This window comes from Anticarsia gemmatalis, chromosome 12 (assembly GCF_050436995.1).
Source record: "Anticarsia gemmatalis isolate Benzon Research Colony breed Stoneville strain chromosome 12, ilAntGemm2 primary, whole genome shotgun sequence".
Taxonomy (NCBI): Eukaryota; Metazoa; Arthropoda; class Insecta; order Lepidoptera; family Erebidae; genus Anticarsia; species Anticarsia gemmatalis.
This window is the reverse complement of record NC_134756.1, coordinates 179,910-195,285: the sequence shown is the minus strand read 5'-3', so window position 1 is coordinate 195,285 and position 15,376 is coordinate 179,910. Positions and strand designations below refer to the sequence as shown.

Genomic DNA, 15,376 nt, shown 5'->3' with positions numbered 1-15,376 from the left:
AAAAATATATATATGTAATATAGCTTTTTCTTATATAAGCTAACTTTTTTTTTCAGCAAAAACCTATATATCTGCAAATAGGGGATAGTTTGAGCTTGCCATTGGAGACTTAAGATGTATCTAGTTCAAGATAAGTTCAGAGTTTCGAAGGGCACCTTAAATTGTGGGTCTCGTTTAACAATCTTTAATAGTGGTCAGAAGCTTGAAAGTCTGGCACCCAGTCTTACCGAAGGTAGTCGTGTTATAACTCAGATGTGGAAGTCCAATAGGCAGTCGCTCCGTGTAAAATACTTATATCCAGCTGCATCCGATGACACTGAAAGCCGACTCCCGACTTAGTTGGAAGAAAGGCTAGGCTGATGATGATCTGATTCAAATAAGATACAGATAAAACATACTTTTTTTGCCCATGTACAATTTTCTTTATAATCAAAAGTGTGGTTTAGTATCGTGATGCGCATGCGCGTACATCAAGATATATGGCCTCCTTGTTTCCTGCTTCCATTGCTTCCACATCCGCCGCCCGCACGCCCGCGCCCGCACACAACGCGATGCAATTAATCAATACATGAAGCTATTTCTAATTAATTTCTCCAACGATTGGAACAATCATGTATAGTCCTACTACTTAATAGACAGCCTTGGCGTGCAATTTTAATCTCGACTTTAATTAAGAATGTATGTATATTTTCGAAATAAAGAAGCTGTATCATACGGGCCACCGTATGCTGCGTAGACCTGCGAGTGGTTAAAGGTTTTAGTACTGAACGTTCTGTACCTCCACCATCTGTGAATCTTGCATGTGTGGCTCTCTACTGGCTTGTAGGACTATAGTTTATATTATGTAGAAGTACATAAATTTACAAGCGACTGCATAAACGCAAATATTTAAGTTAATGTAAGTAGGTAAGTGTGAGGGTGAGTTATATTTCCTGTGCTAGTTTGATTTATTGCGGTAATTAGTTATAAATCATGAAAAACTGGATCATCGGTGAATCAGTTAAAACTATTTCGGCATTACTGTTATAGAACAATCAATCTATCGCTGCATGTGATAAATCAAAGACGCCGCCGCGTCTGCATCATTCTGTTCGTTACAGACATAAACTTTTGACTGGTTTTGCATGTGGTTTTCACCCATAGGCAGGTGGATTAATGACATAAGTTTAAGTGTACATCATTTAATTTAAGTAATAGTATAAATAGATCAAAATATTTTGATATAAAGAATATTTTTGTACTGCCATGGGTCTTCCAGTTATAGGACAGATTCTAGAAAGCACAAAATCTAGTTATAAGCTCCATGAGTTGAAATATTTTTGCTTTAACTTTAAGACATAGACCTTCGACTTACCAAAATGTCTCCCAATTAGTCTACTATGCTCATAATTCAATGTATTTTAGGAATTAATGCATTATACATAAGAACACATGTTCATTCAATCGCAGATTTGTATGCAAATGTAATTGAGTAATGCTCGGCCATTGGAAACGTTGCATTATAATAGACTCGATGCAAATATCACAAATCAAATATCAATACACAAATCAAATATTTGTTGCAAAACGTTTGGTTTGTAAAGTAGAACAAATAAAGTTTGTTTGATGAGTCATTGAGTGCAATCGTGTGACAATTTCACGGTTTGTGTGGCGATGTTAGTTTAGTTAAAGGTCTTCTACAGGCACATGCTAGTAAAAGCAGGCAACTAAATGCCTTGGGTTCGATTACCATAAAAGGCAAGTCATTGTGTAACATTTCAGATCGCAAAACGAGAGTTTGTTTCTTTTTCGCATCATATCTCGTATCTTTCTAACGCAAAGATTTAAATATGAGATCTTTCTGGTTATTTAGAAGCAAGAGTTTCTAAAATACGAAAATAAGTTAAAATCTGTGCCTGAGTAAGGATCTTTGTTTTGATTAATATGTTTCTATTAAGAAAAAAAGAAATAATACGTATCCGATGGCTAAAGCATACATATACAAGACACGTATTAATGATTCACATTACAAGTGCACCGTGCACTGATTGCAGTTGCATTCATTACTCTCACTTATTGCTTGGGTTCGTGTATAAACTCATGATCGCTGAGATGCACACAATCGTTTATTGAGGAAATACACTTGTATTACCTATCAGTAAATTATAAATGTATATTTTTGGTATTTTATCAGGAAAATCGACTACTGTACAATATATCTTACATCTAATTACACAAAAAAGGAAATGAGTTTCATCAATGGCATCTCTACCGATTACTAAATATTCATTTATTCCAAAAAAAGATTCTTATATTTTGAAAACTAAAGCTTTTGGGTCTATAATAAATATGATTTATAAAGATTAGAAGTCCTACATTTAAATGACCCAAGAAGTTTATCTCTCTATATTATTATCATAGAAATGTCTCGTGCGCCTACGCACACGTCACGCGGCACCCCTCACTATCAAACAACAAACGCCATGCGAGCATCGTGACGTCACCTCAACCACCTCCGTTAATTATAATAAAACATGAGTTTTGCAAGTGAGCCGGCGTTTTGCTGAATTTTGTAACATTGTCACCGTGCGTATATAACGTGCGCGGCTCAGACACGCAGCATCAGTTCCTCTGTGACTCTGTGTCCTCCACCACTACACTCACACCAGCAACATGAAGGCTTTCGTGAGTATTATGTATTAATAAAATACGAGCATTACGTGTTTGATATATTTATTGACAGAGAATGCCAAATCGTTATATGATTAATATATGGCATCTACCATAGAGTAGAAGGAGTTTAGGTGGAGTTTAGGTTCACCACATTTCTCCCCTCCTAACCTCTTAGCTGTTCTGCTGAATATAAGATGCAGCCAACACCTGGTTGAGGTGTCGGCGCCAGACATCGCCGTTGTCGGTGCGGATCTCATAATGAAGTCGGCCTAGACGTCTTGTGATAGTACCAAACTGCCAATGGTGCTTAGCACTCGTGTAGTCACGGGCCTGTACTCGTTCGCCGACTTCCAACTGTCTGACCTTGATCTCTTGATGTTTTGATGTAGTTTTTTTATGGGTGTTTCTAAACATGCAGTGTAATGCTGTTCGAACTTCTCTTCCAAACATTAACTGATAAGGTGTCTGACCATTCAAGTTTGGTGTCCGTCTGAGGCGAGTTTTTACCATGACAAGTTTCTCTTGAAGATTACCCCTTTCTCCCTCTAAGCTTCGTAAGATTCTCTTGACTGTTTGTACGTATCGTTCAGCTTGTCCATTGGTTGCAGGGTGGTATGGAGCAGAGGTTTTGTGCGAAATCATACAGTCTTTTAGAAATTTTTCGAACTCTCCCGATACGAATTGTCGGCCATTGTCTGAGACAAGGAGTAGAGGTGTTCCATAGGTGCAAAATAGTTCTTTCAATTTTTGGATGCACCAAGAGCTTGTCGTTGATTTAGTAGGTATAATCTCTGTCCATTTCGAAAATGCGTCTACAACTATTAAAAGATAGTATCCGTAAACAGGTCCGGCAAAATCAATATGAAGCCTTTGCCAGGGGCCCTTTGGGTGTTCCCAGTGGTGTAGTGGTGCTTTCTCTGGTTCATTTTGTTGTAATCTACATGTTCTACAGGACTTAACTTTTGTTTCGATATCATTGTCAATTCCTTTCCAGTATACAAAACTGCGGGCCAGTAGCTTCATTTTCACAATGCCCGGGTGACCGAGGTGTAGTTCGTCCAGCACTCGTTCGCGTAATGTTTTTGGGATTAAGACTCGCGTTCCTCTTAGTATACATCCATCTTGTAAAGTAAATTCATTATCATTGTAACCGAGCGTTTTAAGTGATCGGCCAGTTTGTAATGCGAGTACTAATGGTGTATAATCGGAATCAATACTTGTCTCTTTCGCTATGATATTTGGGTTGACATCAATGGTATGTATTTGTTGAAGTTGAAAGCTGTAATTCTGGTCCATTTTGTTTGCCTTTGTGTTTTCTACTGGGAACCTGGATAGGTAATCTGCATTTGAGTTGTTAGGCGAAGTTCTGTATTCAATGTTGTAGTCAAATCCAGATAAGAAATGAGCGTAGTGGAATAATCGCATTGTACTCATTGCTGGTAACGTTTGATGAGGGTGGAAAATTATTGTCAGTGGTTTATGGTCTGTCACTAGGATAAATTTTCTACCGTAACAATAATAAAAGAACTTCTTCAATCCCCAGTATATGGCAGTAGCTTCTTTGTCAATTTGGCTGTACTTCTTCTCGCTATCCGATAGTGTTCTGGAAGCGAATGCTATCGGTCTTTCTGTTCCATCTGGGAGTCTATGTGATAGTACTGCTCCGATTCCCAGTGGAGATGCGTCTGTTGCAAGAACCAAGGGCCTCTTGGGATCAAAATGTATAAGTACTCTTTCGCTTAGAATTTCTTTTTTAATGTGTATAAAGCTCTGTTCGCATTCTGTAGACCATCGAAAACTAGATTCTTTCTTGAGTAAGTTGTTCAGTGGATTCGTGATCGATGATAGGTTGGGTATAAATTTGTTGTAAAAATTTGCCATTCCAAGAAATGTCCTCAATTCTGCGGTGTTGACTGGGCGTTCTGTTTTAATTATTGCGTTAATCTTTTCTCTGTTTTTGTGTAGACCTTCTTTGTCGATAGTGTGTCCCAAATAGTCGATGCTTGTTTTGAAAAAGTGGCACTTATTTTTGTTTACTCGTAGGTTACTTTCTTTTAGTTTGTCTAACACGAGCTTAAGTCTCTGTAGTAATTGTTCTTTGTTGATGCCTTGAATGATGATGTCATCAAAGAAACATTTTACACCTTCGAGATCTTGAAGGAGTTTATCCATAAATTTCTGCCAAAGGCTCGGCGCGACCTTAACGCCGAACATTAGGCGGTTCACCTTAAAAGTGCCTCGATGCGTACTTAGTGTTTGTAGCATTGCGCTTTCTTCATCCATTGTCATGTTGAGATATGCCTGGGTGATGTCGAGTGTACAGAATAGTTTACCTCCGTTCATCTCTGCAAATATATCTTCTATCATAGGTATTGGATATTGTTCATCTTGTATGACTTTATTTAGTGTAACTTTATAATCAGCGCACAATCGGATACTCCCATTCGGTTTGACAACTGGTACCACTGGAGTACCCCAATCAGAGTGGTCGACTTTCGTGATGACACCCTGTTTGCATAGTCGCTCGATCTCTTCATCCACTTTGGTTTTTAAAGCGTACGGTATTCTACGTGGTTTGATAAAAATTGGTCTTGTGTTTTCTTGTAGATTTAGGTGTCCTCTGTAATTGGGTATTTCGCCTAAGTCGGATCGAAATACTGATGTCTTGTAAAGTTCCAAAAGCTGGTCTAATTCTAGATTTTCTGATTGCTGTAAAGTTTTTATATCTGCTAAATTTAGAGTTTCGAGTTCTTTCATCCAACTCCGGCCAAAAACGGGGTCAACGTTGTTGTTGATGAGGTATAATTTACCGTGGAATTCTTTTCCTTGGCATCTGCATTGAACGTATGCAACACCTGCAGGTTCGATTACTTCGCCGGTATATGTTTTGAGTTTTATATTAGTTTTAAAGATTCTTTTGCCGATTTTCAATTTTCTGTAGTCTCGTAATGACATAGAAGTAAGTGTGGCTCCAGTGTCAAATTCCATTTTCATCTTAGCATGTTCAATGTGTACCGTTATCATGTATTTTTCGGATGTTTCACCAGATATAACATTAATATCATTCCATTCATCATCATCGCTTATCGCTGAGTCGTTTAATTGATTTATATCCGGTGTAGTCTTACTGGGCTTCGCATCTGAGCGCCGTTGTAGACACACACTAGCTAAGTGTCCGACCTTCTTGCATTTATAGCATGTTATGTTTATAGCGCTACATTTCTTGGTTTCGTGATTTAAACCACAGCGGAAACATTTCCCTTTTAAATCTCTTGGTGTGATTCCTCTAAAAGGAGATTTTTTTGAATTATTGTAGGAATCAGTGGAAATTTTATTGATATTGTCACTACTTGGTTGTTCATTCGGAAGCATTGATGTATTTTCTGCTTTACTCATTTCAATAGATGTTGCAATCTGTGTCAGGTGTTTAAATGTACATACTGTTCGGTCTTGTAAAATTTTTGTACGTGCGTCGCTATCTTTCAATCCTCTTATGAGTTGAAGAGATAAAAAGCTTTCTGAAATGTTTTTCTGGCAGTGTTGACATTTAAATTCGCAGTTGGTAGTGAGCTTTTTTAAATCTGCGGCGTATTGCGCTACTGTTTCATCCGATTTTTGAGTTCTCGATATAAATTTATGTTGTAGAACCCATTTGCTAGGTTTTGGGTCTAAGTAGTCGTCAAGTGTTTCAGTAATTTCGTTAAATGTCTTATTCAATGGTTCGTCTGGTGCTATTAAATCACATAATTTTTCATGGAGTTCTGGTGATAATGTAGACAGAAGAATATTTGTCTTCATGTGGGGCTCAGTAATTTCATTAAGTCTAAAGTACACTTCCAGACGTTTTTTAAAGTTATTGAACGTTTCTGATTCATGTAAAGGATTAAATTGTATTTTTGGTATAATCTTATGGTATTGGTATATTCTATGTTGGTCTTCCTGTCGCTGACCTTGAATAATGGTTTTTTTTGTTAAAAGTTTTGATACTAAAATAGTGTGAAGTTCTTCGAATTCGTAGCCGTAATTTTGTTCGTGTAAATACGCTGTTTCATCGTTATCATCTATGGTTTTGTTTTCTATCTTCTCTTGTAACTCTCGCAGTGCTGTTATGGTGTCCTTCAAGGCTGCGGAGCGAGCGGTGATGTCCTCGTCAGACATCGTCGCCCTCTGCTCGATGTAGGTATCGAGTCTGGTGAGCATCCCACGTAGGGTGCTCCGTTTTTTACGTAGCTTTTCCATTTAGGTTCAGTTTTTCCTCGTCGCCAATATTATGTATTAATAAAATACGAGCATTACGTGTTTGATATATTTATTGACAGAGAATGCCAAATCGTTATATGATTAATATATGGCATCTACCATAGAGTAGAAGGAGTTTAGGTGGAGTTTAGGTTCACCACAGTGAGTATCGTGTATCTGCGAACATAGCGATATGTAGAGCAAATAACTTGTCTAAGGACTTCAGTAAACATTTAAAAACAAACTTAACGTTTCTGGATAAAGAACGCTTCATCCGGATTTTTCAGTATTTTCAGTCAAATTAAATTATCTGTCTTGGTTCAAATTGAATACCAGACAACATTTTAATCACTGAAAAAAAAAATAACCCCATTCGCAACCTATAATAAAATTTGTTAGTACTGACCTACCTTAACGTTTTACTCAGTGACATAAACTTCTATTGTTTCTTCACAGCTGTGCGTAGTTCTCCTCGCCGCCGTGGCTCTGGCCGCCCCCGAAGGCAAGCGTGAGAAGCGCGGCTACCTGTCGTCGGGCTGGCTGGGCTCCGGCTACAGCAGCCACTTCGAGCCCAGCATCAGCTCGTACTCGGTCAGCTCGCCCATCATCTCGCACTCCATCAGCGCGCCCATCGTGTCGCACTCCGTCATCTCTGAGCCTCACATCGTCCACGAGCCCGCTGTCATCTCCGTTAAGAAGATCGTTGAGGTCCCCAAGGTGAGGAAAAACAACATTTTTTTTTAAACAACGCTCGCACTGAAAATTGCTCTTGCGTCGCGGGGACTTTTACAAACATACAAACAACGAACAGAAAGCACAACCAGACCCGAAACAATTATTTGTGGATCGCACAAATATTGTTTCTTGTGGGAATCGAAGCCATGACTTCAAGACGCAATGGTAGCGGCGTGGCGACCTAAACCACTGCGCCACGGAGGCAGCCAAATCACGAACCTATACATTTTACTGTACTATTTAGTTATTCCAAAACCATTTAAGTATTTCATAATTATTTCTTCTATTGTTTTTCTAATGATTAATGAACTATTAAGTTTACTTAACGACAACTATATAAATTACTTGGTAACAGCTATTCAGCTGAAATGCCCCTAAAATGTGACCTCGCTGAAAATCCATTAACCTCAAAACGCAGAGAGAATGTGCGTTATTTGATAAATCGTTATTCATGAGTTATTACACCAAACATTAGGTAAATGGCTATATATTCCATCAGCGTAAATGGTAGGTACTAAGTGAACTGTTAGGATCAGTAGCTCGATTTTCTATTACTATCGACTACCGACAACCGACTGTCATCGAGAAACTTTCTATGAAAATCTGATCAGCGCCTCTGCCGGGCGTCGTAGGAACTATTTTGGCAGTACATTCTGAATGTCAAAGTCTCGATAGCTAGCCGGTTGTCGGTAGTCGATAGTGGTAGAGAATCGAGGTACAGGTCTGAGGCAAGCTGAGCCTTGAACGACATTGGCACAATTACCATGATTGGCATACGAAATGAGCGCGGTTGTAACTCGTGTCCTGAGATCATCTGCTGTGGTAACCGCCAGTAACCGGTGATCGTTGAACGGCAATGACTTCGTACTTAACATGCATACGAATTACTCCTTGCAGAATTACTACAAGTTTAAGAAATTGATTCCATTAGTATAATTTTCTCATTACAGTTTCTTTCTGTGACTACTAAACGGTTTCACTTTTCAAACAGCTTCACACAAGTATTACTTACACGTGAACACTAGACATATATTTACGTGCGCATCGCGTGTACTTGCCACTATTTCCGATAACATACTTAATGTGATCCAGAAATCTTATTTGTGTCCTAGGTGCTTAAAACAGTCGTGCAATTTACGAAGTGTTTTACTGAATATAATTTCCTAATGTATTCTTAGTGCAGATCAACATCACAACTGTTCAGGTCCTTAGAATAAGCTTTTAATAACTTAACTTTGTTATGTACAGTTCTGAACAACTGCAAAAAAGTCAAAACTACACAGTGTCCTATGCTTAATACCCTGCATTATCTAATAAAGAATGTCCATATATCTTTATTATCAGCTACTTTTACACGCTTCAAATTTTCCATCGACCTCAAGCTCTTCCATCTGCCAAAACTGCGATCGTGTGACTCCCGCATAGGCCTTTTAAGCCCTGAACGAAGATGCAAATATTCCTCTGTCTGACGCCACCTGAATCATCTGCAAATATGGATACATGCCAATGATAATGATGATGATACTTATATAGTAATAACGGTTGTGTGTTCGTTCCAGGTGGTATCCGTGAAGAAGATCGTGTCAGTGCCCCGCGTGGTGTCCATCCCGCACGTGAGCCACGTGTCCAGCGTGTCGTACGCGCCCACCTACTCCTCCGGCTGGTGGTGAGAACACGCCAGCGCCCTCTGTTCTACAGTGTACATATAAATAAGAATACCTTTAATATACTTTTTATACCTTAGTGTCTTGTTTTGAATTTAAATCCTACTTTATGACCTTGCCAAAATAATCTACAACTTAATTATAAGTCTACTTAAATAAGTTTCATGTTGCTCCGATTTGGTGTATAAAAATTTAAATAAAAAGCATTTACTGCTTAGTGCCAAGAGATTACGATAAGATTTTTTCGAAAGAATATTACCTATAATCTCATAAATATTATTCTCTAATAACGATTCTACGCTTGCCAGTTTTTAAGATATCTAACTTTAAGCTAAATCTGCAGCAATCAAACATACATTCCTTTTTAGTATAATATTCTAGATAAATAAATTATAATTCAATAATAGATTCGTTAATATATTACGACACTAACATAAATAATATAACGACCATTAAATCAGATAAGGATCAGCAGAGCTTGCGATAGAGGCAACAATTTGGCAACATATTCAAGTTTGCAATTATACCGATATATTCTAAATCTATCGTACATAAAATTATATATTTAATGTAATAGTTTTGCATATTATTATGGGTAATAACTATGTTTAGGTAACTAGCGCCTAAGGCGGTGACGAGGCCTACAAGTTATCAATTAAATCTCACATTATTCAAGTATTTTACTAACTAGGTCATGATTAGAAAGAGTTTGTAATTAATTAGATGATTTTCACATTCGCATCATCACACCTGTTTTATACGGATGTGTACGGTCAGCCACGTTTATTCGTTAAGAATATACATCCCGTGTAGTATGGGATAAGGCCGTGAGGAAAAGTTATTATACACTGAGGCAAATTACGCAAAGTGATTTCAAGACGCAAACACTGAAAACTCTATTGGTGCTTACATACAATTCCTTAGTGTGTTTCTTCCTTTCCTTTCTTTTCTTTATGTATATCGGTCCAGCTCCCTTTTCTTAGTCTGTTCAAGATAATAACAAAAGACATGCGCACAAGTTTTGGTGTTAAGCTGTTAGCGACTACCTTAACCACTACGATGCAGCCATCAATTTTAACCGCTGAAGAAAGTTGCGATATTGTACATGAGTGTTAAATGTCACCGTCAGGTGGCGTGTGTGCCGGCAATCAATCTGTCTAGAGTGGGTAATCTGGCGCAAGTTCACGCGCACGCGCATCATTCTCAGCGCATTGTATAAATGTAGGGCTGACACTGTGGCTATATCAAACTAAAGAACTTATAATATTTTCAATTGTAATTAGACGATAATTTAGGTTTTAGTCTACTAGTCACAACCCGAAATGTGTTACAATCTTTGTTTAACTTTACATTTTTATTTAATTAACATTAGTCTTACTCTATAAAAAACTAGGGTCTAAAAAAACTTCCTTAAATCTCTATTATTTTACAATTAAGTAGGTATACTTCATGCGATGTTCTTGTCGTTTTTAGATGATACCATTTACCCATCTAATTTCTAAAAATAAGAACAAACCAATACACAAGGTTTACAACTAAAACGTTCGTACAAACCCTATCTCTAAACAGGATTACATAACGACCGCACGTGTATCGCACAGTGATCAATTACCGTGATCAACCAATCACGTCTGTCGTAATCACAAGTGATCGCATCACTACAATCACTACGATCGCAACAATCGCGTCAAACAATCTAGCATCGAGACGTATCAACATACATCACTTGCTAAACGCTAACAACATTAGACATATTACTCTCGCTTGTGTGGTATTGAGTGACCGTTACATCTCTTTAATAGTATATTACGTTACGATGTTGTGCTGTAATTGATAATAAATATTTACTGTTTATTATGTGCATTGTGAAAAGTTTCAGACTAATTGTTAAGATTTTGTTAGCACACAGTAAATTGCTAAATTACACATAACGTGACACAGTGTAGAGGTAATATAAAATGCTGAATTTAAAAATCCAGTAGTAAGTAGAAGTTAAACTTAAAGCTTTTTAAGAATAAGAAACACTAATTCGTATTAAGCGTGGGTGTTATTTTTTACGAATCTTTTAACATTCGAGTTTATAATAATAGTCATGGTTTTGATTTATCTATACAAAATTCGGTGACTGTACATATTATCTAATTTCGTTGACTGTACATAACTTAGTCATAATCCGAAGAACGAGACGTTACACTAGGTTTCTATTTATACTAGTAATTTATGCAAAATCTTCGATCAGTGGATGGTGGTATGTTACAAAGATCCAGCTCATTGAAATTCACTTGATACCTTGTTACATTACAACTAGTACCGTTGTACTAGATATCTGAATCGCATGCTAATCTGGATGACACGTGCTTCACCGTTAGATTTCATGACACAACAGCTGATTGCGCTCTGACACAACTTACAAACACTGTGCCAAGGTCGGATTAACTAGAGGTAGGATAGATTTTGATCTGCAAGAGAAATCTAGTAGTCAAGAGAGTATATTAAACTAGAGAAAATTTAATTATGTTAGGACCAATATGCCGCAACTGCGTGAAATGATAAAATTAGAACTTGTTCCAACTAATATCAAACTTTATTGTCACTAGGATACACTAGTTATTAGTATATGCCAGTCTTAATAACGATAATGACTATAATATACCATTAACCTGTCGTTTTGGACATCAAATACATAATCTGAACCAATAAAGTTGTAAAATTACTAAAACGGAGCAGGAAACGCAATGAATCAGTTACTCGGACTTCCAAAAAAACGTTGAAATGTTGTTTTTCACGTTGGTAGTAGTAGTGTGTAAGTAATTATGATGCATGCAACGCAATGTTGTGTCGCACGCATTCGACGCGGAAGGAAGCGGCTGAAGCGTGCGCCCGCGCCCGCGCCGCCTGTCAACACTGAGCCTAGCTGCGCACGCGCTGCAACACTTACAGAGCTGAAGACACCGCTTATAGCTAGGACTACTTAAATTATTACCAAATCAATGTGCGCAAGCAAATGTCTACAAAATGTTGCATTAGTAGGCATATGTACACAACAGAATAAGAAGTGATAATGATCAAGCCTGCGTGAATGAAAACTTGTATATAACTAACTATTTTCATATTACGACTTTTTGATTCCTATGACAACTTGTTCATAAGCCGAAAATTCCAGAGTATTCGGGTACTTTATTGCCAGATTTTGATGCCGAAGAAAGCTATTAAGCTGTCACAGGAAGTACACCAACTGTATCAGTAGCCACAGCTCTATACCTGTACTTTCAGTTGAGAGTGTAGCTGAAGTGTCGTGGGCGCATGCGCGCGCGCAGCCCGCAGTTGTACGCACCACTCGCGCCGCCGCGGACATGGATGCACGAGTGAGTTACCTGTTTGTTCACAAAACCTGTGTTTTAATATTTGTGGTTCCTGAAACTGTGCTTTTTGTGTGAAAGTGTTTTTTTTTATTGTTAATTTATGAGAACAGGATATCCTTGGGCGCTAGGTCAATAAGATAGAGTAGTTCAAAATCTGTATGTATAAACCTCTTATGTGCAAGTTTCCACGTTTTCCATTTCATCCAAAACGGTTACAGTTCTAGGGATCTAGCCTCCATTTCTTTAGCTCTGTTATTTTTTTTTACACAAATGTCCTTGTTAAAATTGGCAGTTTTACTTAAAATACTAACAAGTCAATTACTTTCAGACGTTGGTGTTTCTTTGTTTATGCGTGTGTGCATACAGCACGCCGCTGGGAGAGCTCTACCGTCGTCGTAGCAACTACGGGGTCTACGCCAACGACTACGCGAGGGACTACGAACCCTACATGTACGCAGCCATTCCTTTACACAGACCTATGCCAGTGATACACGTGCTGTCAAGAAGACCAATAAGGGATCGTTTACCGGTTGCTTCAGTCCATCACCCCGTGTACGCAAGACCTCCGTATCATGATAGTGAATACGCGCCATCGACTCACAACGAGTACGAATACGCTGGCTATGGGTACTCAGAGCCGCAGGGCTATGGAGACTCCCGAGAAACGTATTCCTACCAGTATCCGCAGCAATACAACGCGCCCACTGCGTCAGCGTCGCAGGATGAAGTGACCATTCTCTACGCTCGTCCCAATCCTCACGGAGGCTTCTCGTATCGTCGGAGTCCTTCAAAGACAGCGCCCAAAAGGTCCCCGGTCGTGACCACAGACTCCCCCGTCATCATCAGAGTGCATAGGTACAAAGTTGTCAAGGATATATAAACATCGAATTTTGCTTATTAAATGTATTGGGAAATATGTTACTAAAGTTTATTCTAAGTTAAGGTGATAGTAACGTATTGAAAAACCACTTGGCCGATGAGATTAAAGAGTAAGTTCACGTTAATCCCCTTATTCTGATTGGTTTAACTCGGTTCGACTCAAGACGTCGCCATTATCTTAACTTAAAAATAACTCATTTGTTATATACAGCTTTACCAAATGTATAATCATGTAAATATTTACACCCTGGTTCATAAACGTAGTGGTTTGACTCTTTTTCTCTTCGAACATTAAATCGAAGGGAAAAAGATCAAACTGCTAGATATTATTTGTTTATAAATCAGGAAGCTATTTATAATTAGTTAAGGCTAGAATTAGTTTCAATTTGTAACTAATAATTAGAATATTTAATATTACCATTTGTGAACTTTTACCGCGCTTTCTTGCACACCTTCGCTGCTAAGTCTATGAAAAGTATTTATTAATTGTTTATGGTTTGATTTAAATGTGGATTTGAGAAAGCGTGGTGAAAGCAATGAAATATTTGTATGTAAGTTAAGGGTGAATTCCTACTTACGCTACTTACGTTTTTTTGTTGAAAATGACTAAAGTCAATAATTCCTCGAAATAGTTGTAGTAGGTATAATGTATTTTAGCGGCATAACTATCCTTTACAATACGCGTTTTCACATTTAAAATCCATATTTCAACTAAACATTTATTTAAAAAGTAACCAGAAACTTAACTTTTACTAGATTTTTTTTATAATTACCATGCAACTTATTTACATAATTCATTAGCATGTAGTCCTGTAGAGAAGACATAGTGATTGTAGTAACAAATATATAGGTAAATCTACTTTTTGTATTAAAATATAATAATTTTAAGAGAATTAAAGTGGAAATGATGTTGCCTATAATGTAGATACATAAATAAGATAGAGTAGATGTCTCGCCCGTGCTTGCCCGTCACTTCTCATGTGCCACAGTGACTCCAATCGATAGAATAAGAACTTCTCGCTCTTTGTATTTATTTTTGCTTATATAACCAAATATTTATTTACGAAACAAGTTATTTTTATACTTATACGCATTTTTATTTCTAATATTTTCCCTAAATTGTTTGATGACGAAACATTTCGAAAGCTATTGGCTATTTACTACGATATATTTGCGAGGAGTGGAACCCATCACAATTTTGATAAGTTATTTTCCTATAGAGCGATAAAATGGGTATAATAACAGTAATCTATTAAACTGATATATTATGCTGCTCATTAGACGTTTTTTCCTCCTTACCGTTTAATAAATTATGTAGTCACGGTAGTGCATGCGGAAAATAATCGCCTGCCAACGTGTCTAATGAACACGCCATGTCTAATTAAGTGCACAAGGAACTGATAGGAATAACCAAATTCCACTGTTAGAGTTATATACAGACAATGTTACATATAAACTTCACATTGTTGATAAGCTTTTAGTTACCTAAGTCATGGAATAACTTTGATTCATTATGCGTTTGTTTAATAAATACAGACTTCCACCGTTTGCTTTTACTTTCAAAAATATGTACTAGTCATCCCATTTTAAGTGGATTTGTAATTATGGTTGGTAATGTAAATGGGTAGTGTTTTGAACATAGAAATTAGTTTTTTGATAGCTAAGGTTTGGTGGAGAGCGTTAACCCCCTAGACGAGAACTTTAGTCCCCGAGTCTATAAAAAGCGAAGCGAGTCGATGTTCAATCATCCAAATCACCATTATTTAACTTCCATCATAATATTTCATATTATTATTTAAATTATAATAGTATCGTAACATTTTTGAACGAACAAAACGAAAGTCA

General features: G+C 37.5%; 2 protein-coding genes across 2 annotated transcripts; both read left to right on the top strand.

The window, feature by feature from the left end:
• The first annotated feature begins 2,549 nt into the window (after positions 1 to 2,549).
• Positions 2,550 to 9,369, top strand: LOC142977043 (uncharacterized). Its single transcript, XM_076120721.1, has 3 exons — positions 2,550 to 2,664; positions 7,348 to 7,608; positions 9,186 to 9,369. Exons 1-3 carry the CDS (start codon positions 2,653 to 2,655, stop codon positions 9,294 to 9,296), a joined length of 384 nt encoding a protein of 127 aa, XP_075976836.1. The 5' UTR covers positions 2,550 to 2,652; the 3' UTR covers positions 9,297 to 9,369.
• A 2,751-nt stretch (positions 9,370 to 12,120) lies between these two features.
• LOC142977358 (uncharacterized) lies at positions 12,121 to 14,618 on the top strand. The gene is made up of 3 exons (XM_076121235.1): positions 12,121 to 12,187; positions 12,564 to 12,655; positions 12,981 to 14,618. The coding sequence occupies exons 1-3, from the start codon at positions 12,121 to 12,123 to the stop codon at positions 13,530 to 13,532; spliced, it is 711 nt and encodes a 236-aa protein (XP_075977350.1). The 3' UTR covers positions 13,533 to 14,618.
• The last annotated feature ends 758 nt before the right edge of the window (positions 14,619 to 15,376 follow it).